Below are 23,793 nucleotides of genomic sequence, written 5' to 3'. Positions count from 1 at the left end.
GTGTATTGTACTATTGAGAGACTGCACAGTAAAAGCTATTCTATTTTTAAAATCACTGGGACTCCGTCATCCTTATACGCACCAGCATCCATACACACTAGGCACACACCTTGGGTTATTTTTCCCCTTTCTGTGGGTGGCGGTACCGATAGTCCGGGTGGGTCACTTGCCACTCAGGACTACCGTGACAAGAGCCCAAGGGACCCATCACAACCCGGCAGGTCACCGACCATTTGGGGTTTGCAGCCAGCCACAACACAAAGCAGGTATCTTCATCACACCTGTGTGCTGGACTAGCACTAGCATCATGACAATACCATCTCTGGCTAAGCTGACAAAACAACACCTATACCTCTACCTCACCACACCTACCTTAGCAACATTGACAGCAGAGCCATATCCAGTGCCGAATGCACATCCAATGAGGCAGACCTTATCCAGCGGTGCATCCTTGTCTATTTTAGCTACAGCGATATCAGGAACCACTGTGTACTCAGTAAACGTACTGGTGCAGATGAAGTTGTGAATAGGTTTCCCTTTGCAGGTAAATCTAGTAGTGTTGTCCAGTAGCACTCCATTATATTTCCCAATGCTGTTTAACAAATAAAAGGAAATTGTTTACTGTGTATTATTACCTCCTACAGTATATTCTGCTGGTCACTATAACATCTCTAACCACTATATCCCAAGGACAGGACTGTCTGGGACATATCGGTTAATGACCTAACCTAAAAATAATCAACCTCTATTGTAGATCTACAGTCATGGCCAAAAGTTTTGAGAATGACACAAATATTATATTTTCACATGATCTGCTGCCCTCTGGTTTTTATGTGTGTTTGTCAGATGTTTTTTATCACATACAGAAATATAATTGCAATCATATTATGAGTAACAAAAGCTTATACTGACAGTTAGAATGAGTTAATGCAGCAAGTCAATATTTGCAGTGTTGACGCTTCTTCTTCCGGACCTCTGCAATTCTCCCTGGCTGCTCTCAATCAACTTCTGGACCAAATCCTGACTGATAGCCATTCATTCTTGCACAATCAGTGCTTGCATTTTGTCAGAATTTGTTGGTTTTTGTTTGTCCATCCGTCTCTTGATGATTGACCACAAGTTCTCAATGGGATTAAGATCTGGGGAGTTTCCAGACCATGGACCCAAAATCTCTATGTTTTGTTCCCTGAGCCATTTAGTTATCACCTTTGCTTTATGGCAAGGTGCTCCATCATGCTGGAAAAGGCATTGTTGATCGCCAAACTGCTCTTGGACTGTTGGGAGAAGTTGCTCTTGGAGGACATTCTGGTACCATTCTTTATTCATGACTGTGTTTTTAGGCAAGACTGTGAGAGAGCCGATTCCCTTGGCTGAGAAGCAACCCCACACATGAATGGTTTCAGGATGCTTTACAGTTGGCATGAGACAAGACTGGTGGTAGCACTCACCTCGTCTTCTCCGAATAAGCTGTTTTCCAGATGTCCCAAACAATCGGAAAGGGGATTTATCAGAGAAAATGACTTTACCCCAGTCCCCAGCAGTCCACTCCCTGTACCTTTTGCAGAATATCAGTCTGTCCCTGATGTTTTTTCTGGAGAGAAGTGGCTTCTTTGCTGCCCTCCTTGAGACCAGGCCTTGCTCCAAGAGTCTCCGCCCACAGTGCCTGCAGATGCACTCACACCTGCCTGCTTCCATTCCTAAGCAAGCTCTGCACTGCTGGTAGCCCAATCCCACAGCTGAAACACTTTTAAGAGACGGTCCTGGCGCTTGCTGGTTTTTCTTGGGCGCCCTGGAAGCTTTTTGGCAACAATGGAACCTTTCTCCTTTAAGTTCTTGATGATGCGATAGATTGTTGACTGAGGTGCAATCTTTCTAGCTTCGATACTGTTCCCTGTTAGGCCATTTTTGTGCAGTGCAATGATGACTGCATGTGTTTCTTTAGAGATAACCATGGTTAACAGAAGAGAAACAATGATGCCAAGCACCAGCCTCCTTTTAAAGTGTCCAGTGGTGTCATTCTTACTTAATCATGACAGATTGATCTCCAGCCCTGTCCTCATCAAAACCCACACCTGTGTTAATGGAGCAATCACTGAAATGATGTTAGCTGGTCCTTTTAAGGCAGGGCTGCAATTATGTTAAATGTGTTTTGGGGAATAAAGTTAATTTTCTAGGCAAATATTGACTTTGCAGGTAATTGCTGTTAAGCTGATCACTCTTTAGAACATTCTGGAGTGTAAGCAAAATGCCATTTTAAAGACTGAAACAGTAGACTTTGTAAAAATTAATATTTGTATCATTCTCAAAACTTTTGGCCATGACTAAATCTAAAGCTAAATCTGTTTAATAGCTACTGTATGAAATGTGACCAAAACACTGACCCAGCTGAAACTCATTTTAGTAACATTGTAAGGCTGAATAAGACATTGCTCTATATGTTTAAACTATTAGAATACTATATGAATCCAAGGAAAATTGGGTTATAGAATAACTTATCAAAGATTTGAGCGTCAGCTATCCCCTAACTAGTCAGGGCTCCCGACCTCTAATCCTTCCTCTCTGTGCATCCTTTGGATGATGTAGCAGGTGCCTGGGCTGGGAAGCACCCCCAGAGAGGCAGGATTATAGCGCAGAGAGACGGTATTACAATACAGAGGGGGCATCATGGCTAGTTAAAGGGAACCTCTCACCACAACAGTACTGTCTAATCTATCGCCATCATGTTATAGAGCAGTAAGAACTGAGTATATATATATATATATATATATATATATATATATATATATATATATTTTTTTTTTTTTTTTGTGGGAAAAGGTTTAGTATAACTTGTAACATGTTGATTGAAATCTCTCCTCGTCCTGTTTTAAGGAGTCCAGAGGGCGGTGTCACTCAATGGACTGGTCTTTTTGGCATGGAAACATCGTAGATTTCAATCAATAAATTTACAAGGTATACTAAATATTTTCCAATAAAGATATTTATCAATTCGCTTAGCTTCTTCTGCTTATATATATATGTATATATATATATATATATATATATATATATATATATATATATTAAAAAAAATATATATATATATACAATAAAAAATTTGCATTAAAAAATGCACCCCAGCTGCAACAGGAAAACACAGTCTTAGGCCCCATTCACACGTCCGTGTCAGTTTTTACTGTCAGGAAATCCTGATCAGGAGACCTCAAAAGTCATCAGGAAAGTATCAGGATTTCCTGACAGTAATCCGTTTTTACCATCAGGAAATCATCAGGAAAAACCTTCAGGATTTCCTGATGAGTAAAAAAAAAAAGTGTTTCCAACAGGGGCATGATGAGAGTTGTACTTCTGCAACCTAGATGGCCACAGGCTGCAGAAGTACAACTCCCATCATGACCTGTCAACAGGGACATGATGAGAGTTGTACTCCTGCAACCTGGATGGCCACAGGCTGCAGAAGTACAACTCCCATCATGACCTGTCAACAGGGACATGATGAGAGTTGTACTCCTGCAACCTGGATGGCCACAGGCTGCAGAAGTACAACTCCCATCATGGCCTGTTAGCAGGACATGGTGGGAGTTTTAGTATTGGGGGTGAGAGGGCTGTGTATCTCACCTGTCGGCGGCGGAAGAACAGCGGCGGCAGCTGGTGGGAGTCCCGGGCGGGCGGGTGCAACCTGCTGCGGACTCGGGGAGGGGGGGGGAACAGAAGTCGGGGTGGCGGCGGGGTGATGCGATGCGGCGCGGTCATCGGCGTGGTGATGCGATGCGGCGGCGGGGTCATCGGGCGGCAGCGGCGGGGTCATCGGGCGGCGGGGTGATGCGGTGCGGCTCGGCGGGGTGATGCGATGCGGCGGCGGGGTCAGTGGGCGGCGGCGTGATGGGGCGCGGCGGGGTCATCGGCGGGGTGATGCGATGCGGCGGCGGGGTCAGCGGGCGGCGGCGTGATGCGGCGCGGCGGGGTCATCGGCGGGGTGATGCGATGCGGCGGCGGGGTCAGCGGGCGGCGGCGTGATGCGATACGGCGCGGGGTGATGCGATGCGGCGCTGCTGGGTCACCGGGCGGCGGCAGCTGATGTCCGGGTGCAGGGATCCCTTGGGTGGTGGCGGCGCGGCGTTCGGGCAGCGGGGGTGCCGGCGGGCTGTCAATCATCCGGAATCACGGGTACTTTCCTGATGTACATCAGGAAAGTGCCCGTGATTCCGGCGCCCCCATAGCCTTCTATGGGGGCGTCCGGGACGGAATTCCGGACAAAAATAGGACATGTCCTATTTTTTACGGATGTATTTTCCGGAACGGACACCCTTCCGGAAAAATCCGGAAGGGTGTCCGTGACCAATTAAAGTCTATGGGTCCGGAAATGGTTTTTCCGGACGTGTGAAGGGGGCCTTAGGCCAGACTCACACCTTCAACGGACTGGACCTCAGAGTTCCCTGCATTATAATTCATTATGATGCTGTGATCTCTGAAACAGCTAATCTTCACAGTACTGTCCCGACAAAGCAAAATGTGGAAACACAGCCTAAGGCCATGTTCTCAAATAGCTTGAAATGCATACGGTCAAAACTACACACCCGCCTGTTTAGCAATAGCCGTGTGATGTTGCAACATAGAGTTATAGGGGCATAGGGGCATGGTTTCAGACACATATGTTCCTAGGTATGTGAAAATTCAGCCTTGGGCTGCTCATAGATGTAACCTTAAAAAGGTTATCCACGTAAAAGCTAGCTGGTCTTACTCACCAATTCCCCCTAAGTATTTTAAAACGTCTCCTGTCTTTCTAGCTGCTTCTATTCCCAAGTTACAAGTTTTTCTAAAAGCAGATCTATATCCAAAATGGCAACTACATTTCCCATCATGCATCTCCCTCTTTGTCCATTGGCATACTCGCCCCCTTAGCTTTCTTTCCTGACCCCTGCTGTTATTACTACTGCACAATAAACCCAGCACTGTTTTTTTTTCAGTGATTTTGCATCACATCACCTAAGTATGTATTCCATACTAAATGATGATGTAGCAGAGCTGATGCACACATGGTGTAGCTATGTGCTGCATAATGGACATCTGTTCACTGGGGGTGTAGTGTAGGTTTAGTTCTCTGCTTGCTGACTGTGAATGCAGAGATAGAGCCATAACTTTTCATATTAAAGAAACCTAAGCTTAGGGACTCATAGAAGTCTTTAAAAGCCGCACAGGTGCATGGAGATGATGCAAATAATGACTCCTGCGGGACTGGATCACCAAGTCAATAGACAGCTAACCCCGCCCCAGAAGAGGAGATCACATGTCCTGTGTTTACAAAAGGAGGGGGGAAAAGGAGCAGTGTGTTGTCAGAGAGGACACAGGGAAGATGAATTTAGACACCCAGAGAGGGTAAATATGAGGGGGAAAAAACAGGGACACGTTGCAAGATACGTTATACATGTATATTAGACATAGGGTGGTATTGAGAAGGGAGATTGTTTAGAATATTGTTTTTGTTACCTGGATAACCCCTTTAATATCTGGCACCAGGATTTGCCCCTTTAGGTGTCAGGTAGTCCGGTTCTGAGTCACAATTATAAGAGAATCTTGAGCTCTACTGCCTTGCTATATAACTAGCTGTTACCCACTGTTGCTCAAAATTTCCTGAAAACTGTAGTCGGCACCTGGACTCATCACTACTTAAAGGAGACCTGTCACCCCGGCTGCGGAGGTGAAGGCCGCCCGACCCCCGCTGGAGCCCCTAACACTTACCCCTTCTACAAAGTCCCGGTCCCAGACCCCGTACCACCGCCGTGAAATCCCCGTCGGAAGCCGTGCACACGCTTACCAGAGATGAGTCCGACGCCCATAGAGAATGACTGCTCACATAGGCTATCAAATGGAGGGAACTTGTCTGATATGATGTTGACCATTTAATTACTTACTCATTTTTGTAGCAAAGATTACTGTCTGGATTCTCGCAACATCTGCATTTTCCACACTGAGGAATAAACAATGGGATGACTTTGTCTCCTGTAGAAAAGGGAATATAACAATGAATTATTTCAGAGTCCAGCAACCCCCACAGACACAATGTATTCAGAAGTCTTCAGTCCACCATCTGCTTCTTACTTACAGAATGTATATTATACTGGGGTATGAAACCAGGGCTTATATTCTACAGGGGGTCTTTTAATGGGGTTTTTATTATACTATGGTCAGATACTGGGGTCTTCTTTACACTAGGGATCATATAATGGGGTTCTGTATTATACTGGGGTTTGAATTATAGTGGGGTCTGATACTGGGTGCTATATAAGGGTGGGTTCAGGGGATTAACCCGCCATGGACTCCGTCGCTCACGCCTACTTGTGCTCGTGCACATCTCCACCCATGCCATAGACTCTATTCTATAGTCGGGAAGATGTCAATTCTTTCAGCAGACGGCGGAATCCGCCGGACCTGTTAGGGGTCTGATCATCAGCTCCATAACCAAAAAGGAGTACCGATTGAAATGGCTGCTGGAGGGCTATACTTACCTTCCATTGCAGCCATAGTGTTTGATAGTGCTGGTTGAGTCTGTCTCAGGCACACTTAGCAGACGCCGATATAACTGATCAACCCTATACAGAGGCATAGCGTTGATCAGTATAAGCAGTCTAATGATTCCTTTTTATAAAACTCAAGGGGGACTTAAAAAGTTAAAAGTACAAAAAAAAACCCTAATAAAAGTTTTAGTAACTACCTAGTTTGGTATTACCGCTTGTAGAATTTTCAGAATTAGTAAAAAGTTAGTAAAAGTAAGTAAAACAGAGCAAAAAGTATATAAACTGCCTATTACTCTAATCGTACTGAACTACAGAATAAAGATAACATATCAGTTTTATTGCAAAGTAAACAATGTAGGAAAAAATCCCTTAATTGTTGTAGAAATGCACCTTTTTTTCTAATCTCATTTCAAAAATATTCTTTTTTTTTTTTTTTTTTTCTCTTCATTTTTGCAATACTTAACGAAAAAAATTAAAGATGTTTTTGCAAAGGACTATTGGTCCTGCAAATAAATAAGCCCTCATATGGCTTAAAGCGTAACTGTCATATTTTTTTTATTGCAGAAATCAGTAGTATTAGCGATTTTAAGAAACTCTGTAATAGGTTTGGTAATCAGCCAAAAAACCCTCCTTCTGTACTCAAGAAACAATTTCCCAGCCTCCCCCCCCTGACTTCTTATCTGTGCATTATCAGGCAAACACGTCTTCATTACAGAGAAGCCAGTGAAGACGGGCTCTGGTCTCTCCATTCTATCCTTATGGAGGGGGGAGGGGCCGAGGGAGACGAGGGAGCAGGAAGAGGTGACATGAAGGTCAGCTGTTTGTTGACTCTCTGGGCACCTAAAACACAGGATTCTGGGGTCAGAAAGGTCAGTGCTTATCTATGAACTTACTGTGAGAAGATTGCAGGGTGTTGTGCTGTCCAGGACTGCTCCGTGCTAAGTCACTCTTAAAAGCCCCTCCCCTCTCCATAGCCACATAATGGAGACAGAAATCATGCTTCTTCTGCAGTGAGGGGGGAGGCTGGGAGATTGCTTTTTCAGTCCAGAAGGAAACTCTTTTGGTTTATAAAACCTATTACAGAGTTTCTTAAAATCGCCTGTACTATTGATATTTAATGTTTTCAAAAAAATTGCCCTGAAATGACAGTTACGCTTTAATATATGAAAATATAATAGTTATTGCTCTAAGTATGTGAGGTGTTTCAAATTTGGCAAAAATCTTGTACGGGGCAACGGGATAAAGTGTATGGGGCTCCCCCAAAATAGGCATCAGACATGACGGAAAAATCTCTGCCTGATCCCTTTGTTCTCAGAGAGATAAGCTGCTGCCAGAGCAGTCTGGCTGTAGAGAACACAGGAACACTTGAAGAAAAGAGGGGAGATTGTTGGCTGCCGGTTTTGAAGTTATATGCCCACCTTATGGGGGAGATCTACAGTATCAGTCAGGCCAGAGGATTGCCCAGATGACTTGGACACAGTTCCTGGGCAAATTTATAACTGAAACAGCAGGACCATCGAGAGTGTACAATATATCACTGTGATATGGGAGCTTGTAAGTGCTACCATGCAACCCTTGGTTCGGGCTGCATGAAAATAGGGACAAATTGCCTTTAAGCTACTTGAAGTGTTTGACATAACTCAATTCCTATGATTGCAATGCACCAACAGCTACCTAGTTCCTATGTTTACAATGTTTTCGATTATAAGTCTTACCAGGCTTCAGATCTGTCACTCCTTCACCAACACTCTCTACAATCCCAGTACCTTCATGTCCCAGTATCACAGGAAACTTAATTTCAGCTACTGCGCCATTTATAACATGATCATCCGAACGGCAAACTCCAGTAGCCACAATCTATGAGAATACATCAAATTTTACTTTGAGAATTCAGAAAATTCCAAGTGCAGTAAAAATATTACATAATATAACATAATTATCCAATGGTCACCTTTTGTAATAGACATTGATACAAGAGTAAAACTGAAGTTCACCTTATTCAGCAAATTACTTTTTTACTCTAGACATAGAAAGAGGTGTGCTTCAATCTAATACAGGTCATCGTAAGCACATAACACATATACATGGATGTGGGTTTGGTCCTGTGACAGTGGGGTTGCAGGGCTATTCTGTGCATTCTTTTACAGCCAAACTGGAAAGTGACGGTTAGGACAAGGAGACACATGGTACCTTTCATATACTGTATTCATCTGTGCTTCCAGAGTGTAAATAAAAGTGCATTTACTTTCCTGTGAAGAGGCTTCTCCAAGTTCCTGAAGTGAAGCAAGCTATAACACCTCCTTATGCAGTGTTTACACGGAACGATTATCGTTCGCATAAACCATCGCATTTGAGCGATAATCGTACCGTGTGAACACAGCAAACGATCAAACGACGAGCGAGAAATCGTTAATTTTGATCTTTCAATGTGTTCTTAAATCGTCGATCGTCGTTCGCTGAAAATTCGCAGATCTCTTCGTGTAAACAGTCTTTCATCGATTTACCCTATGTAAAAGATGGGCTTAAGCGATCTTAAAAACGATCGCAAGAATGATTTTTCTTACGAATTTTCAAACGATTTTTCTAACGATTTTTTCGTCTAAACGCTGATCTTTATAAAAACCAAATTGTTGCTTCAAAACCGTTAAACGATTGATTGGGCGAATTATCGCTCCATGTAAACGTAGAATTACTCCCCCTCCCATACCTGAGCCTGGGTGTAACTCAGCTTCCAGGTGTCAATCAAGCATGAAGAGGAGATGAGAGAAAGCATTACAACCTGCTGCTGTTCAGGAGCTTGGACCAGAGAATAAAATCATTTTTCTATATTCTGGAAGTACAGATGGGTATATGAAAGGTACCATGGGGGAGATTTATCCAACTGGTGTAAAGTAGAATTGTCTTAGTTGCCCCTAGCAACCAATCAGATTCCACCTTTCATTTTCCAAAGAGTCTGTGAGGAACGAAAAGTGGAATCTGATTGGTTGCTAGGGGCAACTAAGACAACTCTACTTTACACCAGTTTGATAAATCTCCCCTCATGTGTCTCCTTGTCCTTATCTAAAAGTGTTAGCGGTTTAAAACTAAACCTGAATTAAAGCTAACAGATTCCCTTTAAAGGGGTTATCCAGCATTAGAAATACATGGCCACTTTCCTCCGTGGGTAGGGTTATGCAACTCCGTTCCATTGAAGTGAATGGAGCTAAATTGCAAACCACAACCTAACTGGAGATGAGTGGTGACGTCTCTGTTTTTCTAACACCGGATAACCCCTTTAAGTCTTTTAAAATCCCCCTAATTTGAAACATAGAACATGCCTTTGGTTGATATTTCAATTCCAGAAATGCTGCATACCCCTAACAGATCTGGAATATCTTATCTAACTAGTTTTAATAAAATTATTAACAAGCATAAAAATTACCTTAATGCGAACTTCATGCGCTTTTGGTGGCGCAACTTCAATCTCTTCAATGCTGAGGGGTCGTTTAGGTGCCCAGCACACTGCCGCCTTACACTTGATGACCTGAATGTGAAATAATAATAAAACTGAATATCCCATCTGTCTAAGGTAGAAATGACATTTCTTTTATTCCTATTGATCACTCTGTTTTCACATCTAGGTTTAGGCTATGTTCACAATACGTAAAACTACAGCCGTAGTTCTCGCCGCAGAACTACGGACGTAGTTTTGCAGTGTGTAACATAGCCTTATGTTCAATGGGCTCCGGCTGGGATCCCATGTGGCGCCGGATAAAGCTGACATGTCAGTTTTCTGCGGCCGGAATTCAGTGAATTCCGGCCGCAGAAAGAACTGTCAGTTCACACTGTGGGCTATGGGAAGCTCTGATGCGGGCGCACACTGATGCGCCCGCATCAGAGCTCCGCGGCCGGAAAGATCACCCGGACGGTACTTAAGTACCCAGCCGGGGTCACGGAACGGCCGGGTGTTCACGTCATGCGAACATTGCCTTAAAGTGCTAGGTATATATGCTTCCCGTACCCAGGAATATCCTTGTATCAGACTTATTAACACCTAAAGGGGTATTCCCATGTCAACTAATATAGTTATGCTTGTGTAGATTTAGAAAGATATGAAAGCCGCGCCAGTGGCTTTTGCAACAGACAAGGCGCAGATTTTACCTTCTCCGTGTTGTACGCGAGCCATAACCCAGCTGGCCTAATGGGTGTGCAGAGGCATGGCAAGGAAGGGAGCAGCTGTGGCTTCTAGCAGGTGTAGATTTTGGCACCTGCAGTGTAGCAGGCACAGTGTCCGGTTCTCTTAGTAAATCCGGCACAGTTTCTCTTAGTAAATCCGGCATGATGAATGGGGGTCTAATTTAGGACTGACTTACAAATACACTGGTCTTAATGTTCCCTATAGTCAGGGCCGATTCTAGCTTTTCTGCCGCCTGAGGCGAGAACTGGCCATATCGCACCCCCCCACCCCCACCCGGCCGATATGGCCAAAAAAAAGTTTTTTTATTTTGAGACAATTCTTGATTTAAATCTCGATTTTCTATTTTTATGTTAAATAAGCAGAGAAAATACACAAAGCCACAGATAAAGCAGTACTGGCAGCTGTACTTGAATGAGCTGAAAAATTGCATTTCAGCATTATATCCTTGTTCCCCCACATTCCCCCTACAAGATTATCATGCCCCCTGCCCTCCTCACATTCCCTGTAATATCACCATGCCCATAGTGCCCCTCACATGCCCCCTACAAGATTATCATGCCCCCTGCCCTCCTCACATTCCCCCTACAATATTATCATGCCCCCTGCCCTCCTCACATTCCCTGTAATATCACCATGCCCATAGTGCCCCTCACATGCCCCCTACAAGATTATCATGCCCCCTGCCCTCCTCACATTCCCCATACAAGAACTCCAGTGCGATGCCCTGGCCCCTGGGGGCCACTTCCGCAGTGCTGGTGTTATGAGCGGGCAATGACCGGGGCAGCTGCAGGGGTGTATACTTGTCACGGTATAGGCCTGAGGGCGGCACAGCTGTAGGGACGGTCTGTGGAATCTGCGGGTGATGATGGGCATGCGATTCTTCGCTGCACTTAGTCAGGGCACCAGTTAGTGGACACCAATGCCAGGGTTCAGTAACAGCGGTTTTATTATAGAAAAGGTAACTAGTAGCAACAGTTCTGTCCGGATGCAACCGGGTATATAGCAGGCTTTGACAGATAAAGCAGGAGTGGTGCTGCATAGGCTGTGAGAATACGTGCCGGATGATGGGAGTAGGAGTATGAGAGGAATAGCGTTGCTGGGTGGATTAGCTTGAGAATAATACTTGCTGTGAATCCTTGCAGCGATGAGGAGAGATAACGGAATGACACCCAGATGAGAGAGAAGACTCCGGTCACTTGAGCAGGCAGATACAGCCGAAGACTGGTATATAGCAGCAGACTTAGTCACTCTTCTGTGGGAGAGGATAGAACCACACAACCTCCTTGCTTGGAAGCAGGAGCTGAACTGACTTGTCAGCAGGAAGTGGGAGGTCACATGGTTGCTCCTGGCCAGAGCTAGTCAGCCATTGGAGGAACCATGGTTACAGGTCACGTGATCAACAGCCTTGCATACCACTGTACACTGTAATAATACACAGGAATACATGAGAACACACATGAGAATGCACATTACCAGAGAATACTAGGGGAAAACCAGCAGCAGTTGCAGTGCAAACACTTACCAGAACAGGCATTGACACAGCAATAGAAATGACCATAATAGGAGTAGTAGTCTGCATGTTCTGGGACACTGCATACCTCCCTAGCAAATTTGAGCCGAACTCGGCGAATCTAGAAGGCAGCAAACATGAATAGACTGGACAATCAAACAACAGGAATGAATGATGAGAGTGAGTGTGATGAGGTGTGTGTTTCCCACGCCCAAGGCACAGGTGAGAAGAGAGAGAGGATGAGAAACCCTAGTGGCAGGACTTCACCTAGGGGTGCCTAACGTACTCTGGCGACCAGGTAGCTAGTGCGTGAACCATCTGACGTGTAAGCCAGGACAACTTAACTGCTGGCGGGGGACCCTCAATATTCCAGCCAGTTAGACAGTAGGTTTTCTGTTAAATGCGTTACCCTACTGGAAAAGAGAACTGTGAAGACCTGTGTACTACCTTGGCGTGTCTGAGTAGTGTCTTGGATACCTGGAAGAGAAAAGAACAAAATAATAAAAGCAAACATACATGGGGAGCTCCCTTTCATACCACTCAATCACACACACAAGCACTCCACAGGCCAAACACCCCAAAAAGATATCCAAAGTGCGATATGTATGGACAAGTGTGAAGGTTAGGTATGACTATGTGTGATAACTACTGTGTTGGGACAAGACAGAGGCGAACAAATACTGGAAACAAAAGGAAGGGAAACACAACAGACAACAAATACTGCGAGGTCTTGAGGAGAACTGGCTCACATGAATCTGAATGAAAATCTGAGAAAAATCTGAATGAAAATCTGAGAAAAATCTGCATACAAACTGGCTCAACTAAATCTTTCCAGCTATAGAGATGATATAGACAATAATGAGACTGGATGAGAAAATACACTCCTACATAAACTGGACTTTCTCTGAGGTATATGTAAACTGACTTCTCTTACTCAGAGGAGGAGCTATCTGACTTAGACACTGGAAAATATACTGTTTTACAAAAGAGGCGCTCTACTCTGAGGCAATCTATGTAACCTTGTGCTTACTCAGAGGAGGAAATACAAAGACTTCGATAACACTGGAATGCAATAGTAGAATAAGTGCAATAATACCCTGTGTGGAACACACAATCACAGGAAAGTGCATTAGGAAGGAATGGGTTAAGTGTCTCTGTTAGGTAGAGTCTCTTTTTAGGCAATTAGACATTGTCCATGTAAAAGGCTCTGGGACAGGCACTAGAGAACCTTTTGTTACTGTAAGTGTCCATCAGCTCATGGCTGGTTAGTACAGGGAACTTGGTCAGGAGGACCAGGCACGAACCTTAAACGTTGCAGGAACTGGAACAAAACAGTTAGACAACAAAACAGTTTAAGGGCTCTGGTCTCTGTAACGAAGTGGAGGAATTCCTCTGGTAGAGCGCTCAGACCGTCTCAGCGGAGGATCCTCTTCAACAGTGATTGGTGCAGGTACCGGTGGAAGATCACCCCCAGTGTCTGGTTGTAAAGATGGAGTTGTTGGAGGCACAATTGGAAGTGGAGGGGCCACTGGAATGTGTACAGGGACCGCTGGATAGCCTATGGCCATGAGGAACGGTTCAACTTGGAACATTTCTTCCAGAGAGAGAGGTTTAGCTGGAGCTGCTGGGGGAGCCGTAGGTGTGGATGCAGGTACCGGACACGGTACTGTAAGGCCCTGTAGGTCCTCCTTAGTGCAACGTTTTATCCTATTCCGGTGCACCGTCTGCGGGGCTAGCCCAGGCTTTTTGACTTCATACACATCAGTCTCTGGGTAAGGGATAGAGGAGATGACATAGGGCTCAGGCTCCCAAAGGCTTTCAAGTTTGTGAGAGCGATGATATTTCTTTAGCCAAACTTTATCCCCCACTTGTAGTGGTGTGGCATTCGCCCTTAGGTTGTAGGCATCCTCTTGGCGCTGCTGAGCCTCCCCCATCCTCCGGTCAACAATTTCCCGGGCATCCTGGATTCTCCTCTGATGTTCCCGAACCCAGTCCGTTTCAGGTAGGGGGTTGAAGGTGTCAGGAGCTTGGACTCCAAGAGCACGGTCCTGAGGAAGTTGGCCTTGGCGGCCGAACATCAGGTAGAACGGGGAGTAGCCAGTGGAACAATGAGTGGTATTGTTATAGATCTCCACTAGTTCATCCAACAAGTGGGGCCACTCTACTCTCTTGGTCACTGAAGCCGTTCGGAGCATGTTGATAAAGACCTGGTTAACTTTTTCACACAGACCATTCCCTTGAGGGTGATAGGCCGTGGTGCGGAGCTTCTTACATTCATGGTAGGCACACAGCTCCTGGAAAAGTTGCGACTCGAAGGCCGGACCCCGGTCCGTCAGCAGAGACTCTGGGCACCCATAGTGCTTTACATACTCCTTGTAAAAAGTAAGAGCAGTGGTCTTGGCGGTCAAGTCCCTGACAGGTACCACGACTACCCACTTGGAGTAGTGGTCAACCATGGTGAGGGCCCGCATCTTGTAGGGGCTAGCTTCACATGGTCCAGGGCGACTAGCTGATTCGGCCGGTGGGAGGTGATTGGATGCAAAGGGGCCCTGACTTCTCTTCCCCCAGCTTTGGAGATATTACAGGCAGGGCACTCAGCACACCAGTTCTCGATGTCAGCCCTCATCCCGATCCAGTAGAACCGCTGTCGGATAGTGGCCTCCGTCTTGTGTACCCCGAAATGACCGGACCGGTCATGGTAGGCATCTAGCACCATCTTAGCGTCTCGTCGGGGAATGAGGATCTGGTGGCACCTCTCCCCAGAGACCGGATCAAGAGAGTTCCGCAGGATCAGTCCCTTCTGTAAGAAGAGCCTCTTTCTTTGCCTCCAGAGTCGCCTTAGCTCGACATCAGGATAGGGCCTCTTTATCCGCATGGGGACCCGACCAGTAGAGAGGTAGTCATAGATCTCCCCCAGGACACGGGACTCTTCCTGGATGGTCTGCCACCTGGCCAAGTCTTGCGGGGCCCTAGGTGGAGGCGAAGGCGTTTCAGGCCCGGCTACATCAATAGCACTCTGGGTAGCGAACCTTTGATAGAAGGGAGGCATTTCTACGTCTTCCCAATCGCTGTCCTCTGGGGCCTCTTCGCCCTTGGATAGTCGGGACAGAAGGTCTGCATTGACGTTAGCCTTGCCACTGCGGTACTTAATTTCAAACTGGAAATTGGCCAGTCGAGAAGCCCACCGCTGCTTCAGGGCGCCCAGCCGAGCAGTGTTGAGATGCGCCAACGGGTTGTTATCCGTATAGATGGTAACAGGGGTGGCAGCCAGGTAGTCCTTGAACTTTTCAGTGACGGCCCACACTAGGGCTAGTAACTCCAACTTGAAGGAGCTATAATTGTTATCGTTCTTTTCAGCACCCCGAAGACTCCGGCTGGCATAAGCTACGACTCTCTCTTGGCCATCTTGAACCTGGGACAGCACAGCTCCCAGGCCTTGGAAGCTGGCGTCTGTGTAAAGCCGGAAAGGAAGGTTATAGTCCGGGTAGGCCAGGATAGGAGGCGTGGTCAACAGGCGTTTCAGGGTTTGAAAAGCAACCTCCTGCCGTTCGGACCACTCGACGGGGAGTCGTCGGTTGTAGCTTTCTCGAGGGCAACCCCGGAGTAACTCATTGAGGGGCTCGGCCACTTGGGCAAAGTGGGGAATGAAGCGGCGGTAATAGCCGGCAAATCCCAGAAAGCTTCTCACCTCCTTGACGGTCTTAGGGGTATCCCAGTGTTCCACAGCCGAGATCTTCTCTGGATCGGGTCGTATCCCCTCAGCACTCACAACGTGCCCCAGATAGTTCACTTGGGGTTTGAGAAGGTGGCACTTGGAAGGCTTGATTTTCAGGCCGTGATCGATTAGGACCTGGAACACTTCAGCCAGATGATGGACGTGATCTTCGTAGGTACGTGAATAGACAATCACATCATCTAGGTAGAGCAGGACACTCTGAAAGTTGAGATGGCCGAGACACCTTTCCATCAACCGCTGGAAGGTAGCGGGGGCGTTGCACAGACCGAAGGGCATGCTGGTGAATTCGAATAGTCCCATGGGGGTGGTGAAGGCCGTCTTCTCACGGTCTTCGGGTGCCATGGGCACCTGCCAGTACCCACTGGTGAGGTCCAAGGTGGAGAAGTAGGCGGCTGACCCCAAAGCAGCAATAGACTCTTCGATCCGGGGCAAAGGATAGGCATCCTTGTGGGTGATTGTGTTTATCTTCCTATAATCCACGCAGAACCGGATGTTACCGTCTTTCTTCCTCACGAGGACGATAGGGGCAGCCCACGGACTCTGACTCTCTTGGATAACGCTAGAGTCTTTCATCTCCTTGAGCAGTTTCTTGACCTGCTGATAGCTGGCAGGAGGGATTGGCCGATGTTTCTCTTTGATAGGCAGATGGTCCCCAGTGTTGATCCGATGCTGGACCAGGTTGGTCTTCCCGAAATCGAGGGAGTGTTTGCTGAAGGCCTCGTGATACCTTTTGGCCACCTTGAGGATGCCGTGGAGGTATTCAAGTGGGGTATTGGCATCGCCAATATGGAGTTCATCCCACCAAGGGGCGAGAGCCCTGTTTGAGTCCCTTTGAGTGCCACGGATGGAACTCTGATAGGCGATGGTCTCCTCACAGATGATGTCTTCAGGATCGAGTTGGTATAACATGGCCACGGTGGTGAACTTGGGTAGGTCAGCTGAGGAGTCTCCAAGGTTCACCAGACGGACAGGGACCTGACCATTGGAGACGGTCACCAGGCTCCTAGCGGCCCTGACAAGAGGTTGCCCCTCAATTTCAATAGCATCCAGAAGGGCCACATAATCAGCATTGTTGAGGCCTGGACGGACCCTGCACCAGATGAGGAACTCACTGTTAGCTGGGATGGTGATCGGACGAGCATCTCTAGTGCGGACACGGCAGATTTCTCCTCGAGGATTGGCAAATTTCCGCTGAGCGGCGAGCACCTTTATGGTCTTCTGAACGGCTTGCCTGTACTGAGGAGACATAGCACAAGACATAGAGGCATTCAAGGCATCCAACACTTCAGTGAATACATGGCGGATAATATTCATGCCTAATACCACGGTCCCACTATCTCCCTGAGCCTCAGTAACAATGATACCCTGACGCGCTAGCTCCCGCTTCCCTATGCAGACAGTGGGTTCCCAGTAACCTAGTTGCACAATAGGACGACCATTACTAGCAATAAGTTTCAGACGGTATTTCTCAACTGGACCTAGGGTTCTCAGATCCCAATGTTCTTCAAACACATGCCTCGGGATAGTGGTAACCTGGGAACCTGTATCTACCAGAGCCTCCAGGGGGACTCCGTCCACCCAGAGAGTCACATGCGGGCATTGTGAGAGGAACCTTGAGAACCACTGTGCTTCCTGCGGGCCTGGATCTCGACCTCCTGGGTGTTGGCCCTCGGACCCAGGGGTAACCCGTTTAACTGATAGCACTGAGAGCGGTAGTGTCCATGTCGCCTACAGTGGCGGCAATAGGGGCGCTCAGGGGATCTAAGTCTCGGTGGAGGAGGCCGATCGGGAACTGAATACTCAGGGCAGGGGTCCTGTGGTGGTGGAGGTGTTGGATAGGCCCCTTGTAGCCCCCTTAGGGCTTGGCAGAGAGAGTCAACCACTTGCGTAAGGAGAGCAGGGATCGCTGGTGAATTAGCCGGGATAGATTGTTGGGCAGCTTGTATAGCGGAAACTGGTGGAACCATAGTGGGCACTGGAGGTGGGGGTATAGGTCCCACCGGATCCGGGCAATCCGAATCTGGAGTACAGCCGGCACAGGGATTGTCAATGCCAACCACCCTCAGAGCCAGAGTCTTGAAGTCCAGGAAAGGCATTGTAGGGTTTTGGGCAGCTAGCATACGCAGTTGGCTCTGGATGAGTCTAGAGTCCACCCCCTCTATGAAGCGGTCAGTGATCATACTCTCCACAGCTGAGGGGTCTATGGTATCAACCTGTCTCAGGGCCCGGTAGGCAGATTGGAGTGCTAGTGCATAGTCTCTGAGGGTCTCACCTGGCCTTTGTCGTCGGTCATAAAACTTAAGGCGGACCTCCGTGGGTGACTGTACCTCAAATTCTTTACTCAGCCGGGTCAGGATCTGTTGTACATTAGCTTTCTCCGTAGCTGGCCATGACCGCACCTCCTCGGCAGCGGGACCCTCAAGTTGTCCTAGCAGCAACTGCACCTGCTGAGTGGGAGAGAGTGAGACAAGTTCAAGGGTGCGGGAAATTTTTTCCTTGAAATCAGCCAACGTGTGGGGTTCTCCTTTATAACTGGGAAGATTGTTGGGCCCAATGAAGAATGGGACCGCTGCAGTAGCCATAGCAACGGGAGCCGCGGGAAGCCTTCTTCGGGCCGTCGGCGAACTGCCGGACCCGTCAGAGTCACTGTGATGGCCGGTGGACATGACGAGGGGTTCTGGTGTAAGGCGCCTGGAAGAAAGTAGGAGCGAGGAGAGCTTGCGGGAACAGCAGGCACCGATAGGCAGGGCGTCCGGGACCGGAGAGGAATAGGGCGGAAGTCAGCATCAACACTTCCGGCGGTCCGGGCACAATCTCCTTCCCTCCTGCAACAGAGGCTTGGATACTGCAGGGCCGGGGCGGAGCGCGCGCGCGCGCGAAGACAGTGCGTCACCGGCTGACTTGACCCCTTAGCAGGCCGCAGCGCGGCAATAGCAAAGCCTCTGGGGGGATTAGCAGTACAGTTCTGGGGACACTGACAGTTGGCACAACACAGTCTGTATCCTGTTCGTGACGCCAAAAATGCGATGCCCTGGCCCCTGGGGGCCACTTCCGCAGTGCTGGTGTTATGAGCGGGCAATGACCGGGGCAGCTGCAGGGGTGTATACTTGTCACGGTATAGGCCTGAGGGCGGCACAGCTGTAGGGACGGTCTGTGGAATCTGCGGGTGATGATGGGCATGCGATTCTTCGCTGCACTTAGTCAGGGCACCAGTTAGTGGACACCAATGCCAGGGTTCAGTAACAGCGGTTTTATTATAGAAAAGGTAACTAGTAGCAACAGTTCTGTCCGGATGCAACCGGGTATATAGCAGGCTTTGACAAATAAAGCAGGAGTGGTGCTGCATAGGCTGTGAGAATACGTGCCGGATGATGGGAGTAGGAGTATGAGAGGAATAGCGTTGCTGGGTGGATTAGCTTGAGAATAATACTTGCTGTGAATCCTTGCAGCGATGAGGAGAGATAACGGAATGACACCCAGATGAGAGAGAAGACTCCGGTCACTTGAGCAGGCAGATACAGCCGAAGACTGGTATATAGCAGCAGACTTAGTCACTCTTCTGTGGGAGAGGATAGAACCACACAACCTCCTTGCTTGGAAGCAGGAGCTGAACTGACTTGTCAGCAGGAAGTGGGAGGTCACATGGTTGCTCCTGGCCAGAGCTAGTCAGCCATTGGAGGAACCATGGTTACAGGTCACGTGATCAACAGCCTTGCATACCACTGTACACTGTAATAATACACAGGAATACATGAGAACACACATGAGAATGCACATTACCAGAGAATACTAGGGGAAAACCAGCAGCAGTTGCAGTGCAAACACTTACCAGAACAGGCATTGACACAGCAATAGAAATGACCATAATAGGAGTAGTAGTCTGCATGTTCTGGGACACTGCACCAGCACTTCCAGGTCCCCCCATTCAACATGATTAATGCCTCAGCTGAGTATCCTATCCTGTGACCTGACAGGATAACAACAATCTGCAACTGCTGACCTCTGACCTCAGGAGCCAGAAGAGCCATAAAACGGCTGCTCTGTTAACTCTTTCAGTACTGCAGAATGTAGAGTATTACTGTGCATCACTTACATTCTGCAATACAGAAAGAGTTAACAGCAGAGCAGAACATTACCTTTATGCCTCTTCTCCTCCTCTTGCACTATGCTGAGGTCAGCTCGGAGTTCGGCAGTGCAGAGAAGACATAATATAGCGTCCCCGCTGCTGTTAACTTTTTCTTTTCTACAGTGTGTAAGTGATGCAGAGTATAATAACTGCATTATTGAAAGGGTTAACAGCAGGAGACACTATATCTATGTCTTATGTGATGTGAATACCTGTGAATACGAGGCTTCCAGTGCCTCCTCAGCGCTTCTCATGAGGCAACTGACAGGAAACACGGCTGAGCACTGAGCCGTAACTAGTTGTAATGATAATAATAATAATAATAATAATAATAATAATAATAATAATAATAATAATAATAATAATTTTTTATTTATATAGCGCCAACAGATTCCGCAGCATTTTACAATTCTGGAGGTACATACATAGACAAAAAATCGACATTACAGAGATACATATAATTATCCATACAAGAGGAGTGAGGTCCCTGCTCGCATGCATGAGCTTACATACTATCAGGAGGGGGTGCGAGACAGAATGGCAGAGGGGCAAAGTGCATTGTTGTTCTTATGGTCCAGCCATCTTTATAAATAAGGCAGTGCAGGAAAGGGTGGGTGAACCTGTCACCAGCCAATGCCTGCATGCACAGGGCCAAGTGCTTAAATGCTTGATGTGTGTGTGTGTGTGTGCGTGTATGTATGTGTCTGTGTGCGTGGTGGAGGTGTGTGTGTGTGTGTGTGTGTGTGTGGAGGGGGGGTTGAGGGTTGAGTCAAAATTAGGGAACCTGGTAAGCCTGTTTGAACAGATGTGTTTTGAGGGCACGTTTGAAGCTTTGTGTATTGGTGGTGAGTCTGACAGTCTTGGGTAATGCATTCCATAGAACTGGTGCAGCTCGGGTGAAGTCCTAGAGACGGGAGTGAGAGGTGCGGATCAAGGTGGATGTTAATCGTAAGTCATTAGAGGAGCGTAAGGCACGGGTAGGGCGGTAGACAGAGATGAGGGAGGAGATATAGGGAGGTGCAGCACTGTGGAGAGCCTTGTGGGTGAGCAGGAGGACTTTATATTGTATCCTGTGTTTAACAGGGAGCCAGTGTAGTGACTGGCACAGGGGGGAGGCATCAGTATAACGGCTGGACATGGGGATGAGCCTGGCCGCTGTATTGAGAATGGACTGGAGAGAGGAGAGTTTAGAGGAAGGAAGGCCGATTAGTAAGGAATTGCAGTAGTCAAGACGGGAATGAATCAGAGCGACAATGAGAGTTTTAGCAGATTCGACAGGAAGGAAGGGACGGATTTTAGAGATGTTTTTTAGATGCAGATTACAGGAACGTGAAAGAGATTTAATGTGAGGAGTGAAGGAAAGATCTGAGTCAAACATAACCCCAAGGCAGCGGGCTTGTTGTGTAGGGGCTATGGTCGCACCACAGACAGAGATGGAGATGTCAGGTGGAGGGTGTTTAGCAGAGGGAGGGAAGACAAGAAGCTCAGTCTTAGAAAGGTTGAGTTTTAGGAATAGGGAGGACATAGCGTTGGAGACGGCAGACAGACAGTTACTGGTGTTCTGTAGAAGTGCGAGGGTGATATCACGGGAGGAGGTATATAGCTGGGTATCATCAGCATAGAGATGGTACTGAAAACCAAACTTGCTGATGATTTGTCCGATGGGTAAAGTGTAAAGTGAGAAAAGGAGAGGGCCCAGGACTGATCCCTGAGGAACCCCAACTGTAAGGGGTAGAGAAGATGACGTGGAGCCAGAAAGTGATACACTAAAGGAGCGGTCGGAGAGATAGGAGGAGAACCAGGAAAGAGCAGAGTCCTTGAGGCCGATAGAGCGGAGCGTGGAGAGGAGGAGCTGGTGGTCTACAGTGTCAAAAGCTGCAGATAGGTCCAGGAGGATGAGAAGTGAATGGTCACCTTTAGATTTGGCGGAGAGGAGATTGTTAGAGACTTTAGTAAGGGCAGTTTCTGTAGAGTGGTGAGGACAGAAACCAGACTGAAGGGGGTCAAGGAGAGAGTTGTCAGAGAGGTAGCGGGTTAGGCGGGAATAGACCAGACGTTCCAACAGTTTGGAGATAAAAGGAAGATTAGAGACAGGTCGATAGTTGGCTGCACAGGAGGGGTCTAGGGAGGTTTTTTTCAGTAATGGAGTGATAATGGAGTGTTTGAAAGCCGAGGGGAAGATGCCAGAGGAGAGGGAGAGGTTGAAGATTTTAGTAAGGTAAGTAGTGACAACAGGAGAGAGAGACTGGACAAGGTGTGAGGGAATAGGGTCACTAGGGCAGGTGGTGGGACGAGATGAGGAGAGGAGTCTGGAGACTTCCTCCTCTGTTACAGGTTCAAATACTGAGAGGGAAGAGGAGGAAATACAAGAGGGAATGGGATCAACACTTCTTTGGGACTGGGAGGTGATCTCCTTACGGATGGTATCTATCTTTTCCTTAAAGTAGGATGCTAGGTCTTCAGCACAGAGGTTAGTTACGGGTGTCTGAACTTTGGGTTTGAGGAGGGAGTTGAGGGTATCAAAGAGACGTTTTGGGTTATGGGATAGAGAAGAAATGAGAGAGGTAAAGTAAGATTGTTTAGCAGAATGAAGAGCGGAGTAGTAGCTTCTAAGCACAAATTTGTAATGTAGGAGGTTAGCATCAGTTTTAGACTTCCTCCACGAACGTTCAGCACACCTAGAACACCGTCTAAGAAAACGAGTTGAAGGTGTGTGCCAAGGTTGTGGTCATCTGCGTTTTGCTGATTGAGGTGTGAGGGGTGCCATTTTGTCAAGGGTTGTTTTGAGGGTGTCGTGATAGCACTTGGCAGCCAGATTGGGACAGGAGAGCGAAGAGATAGGAGGCAGTGATGACTGTACAGAGTCTGTAAGTTGTTGGGTGTTGATGGCACGTAAGTTTCTGTACATGACCAAGGTTGGGGTGTCAGGAGGAGAATGAGTATTAGTGATTGAAAAGGAGAGAAGATTGTGGTCCGAGAGACCGGTAGGAGTGTTATTAAGGCGAGAAACTGGGCAAAGTCTGGAGAAGACAAGGTCCAGGGTATTCCCACCCTTGTGGGTTGGAGAGTCAGAATGCTGGGAGAGGCCAAGGGAGGAGGTTAGGGAAAGAAACTGAGAGGCCGATGGGGAAAGTGGTTTGTCAATAGGGATATTAAAATCGCCCATGATGAGGGCGGGAATGTCAGAAGATAGAAAGTAATGAAGCCAGGTAGAAAAATGGTCAAGAAAGCGTAGTTGTGAACCAGGGGGGCGATATATGACTGCGACTCTCAGGGAAAAGGGCCGGAAGAGTCTAATGGTGTGCATCTCAAAAGAGGAGAATGAGAGGGAGGGCTCAGGGGGAATGACCTGGTAGGTGCAGTCCTGAGAGAGAAGTACACCCACTCCTCCACCATGTCTGTTATCAGGTCTAGGAGTATGGGAAAATTGAAGACCTCCATGGGTCAGAGCAGCAGGTGAGGCTGTGTCTGACTCTTGTAGCCATGTTTCTGTGAGAGCCAGCAGGTTGAGCGATTTATTGAGGAATAAGTCATGGGTTTCAGTGAGTTTGTTGCAGACAGATCTAGAATTCCATAGAGCACAGTTAATGGAGATGGGGTCTGGCATGCAGGGAATCTTAATCAGGTTAAAAGGGTTTCTGTAGGTGGCCGATGAAGAGAAGCTGTTAGTAAAGGTTGGAGGACCAGGGTTAGGAGAGATGTCTCCAGCAGTAAGCAGGAGCAGAGATAGAG

At 47.5% G+C, this 23,793-nt stretch overlaps 1 protein-coding gene across 1 annotated transcript in view; it reads right to left on the bottom strand.

Moving 5' to 3' along the window:
* LOC138797762 (alcohol dehydrogenase 1-like) overlaps positions 1-23,793 on the bottom strand; it is a 49,553-nt gene that overhangs the window by 7,239 nt on the left and 18,521 nt on the right. The window contains exons 3-6 of the mRNA XM_069978367.1: positions 9,934-10,035; positions 8,228-8,369; positions 5,910-5,997; positions 373-592 (exon numbers count right to left, since the gene is read on the bottom strand). Of these exons, the coding sequence (XP_069834468.1) occupies positions 373-592; positions 5,910-5,997; positions 8,228-8,369; positions 9,934-10,035 (552 nt within the window). The remainder of the gene's footprint in view (positions 1-372; positions 593-5,909; positions 5,998-8,227; positions 8,370-9,933; positions 10,036-23,793) is intronic.

This window comes from Dendropsophus ebraccatus, chromosome 7, assembly GCF_027789765.1.
Source record: "Dendropsophus ebraccatus isolate aDenEbr1 chromosome 7, aDenEbr1.pat, whole genome shotgun sequence".
Taxonomy (NCBI): Eukaryota; Metazoa; Chordata; class Amphibia; order Anura; family Hylidae; genus Dendropsophus; species Dendropsophus ebraccatus.
Note: the sequence above shows the minus strand (reverse complement) of the source record. Positions and strands in the feature narration are given on the sequence as shown.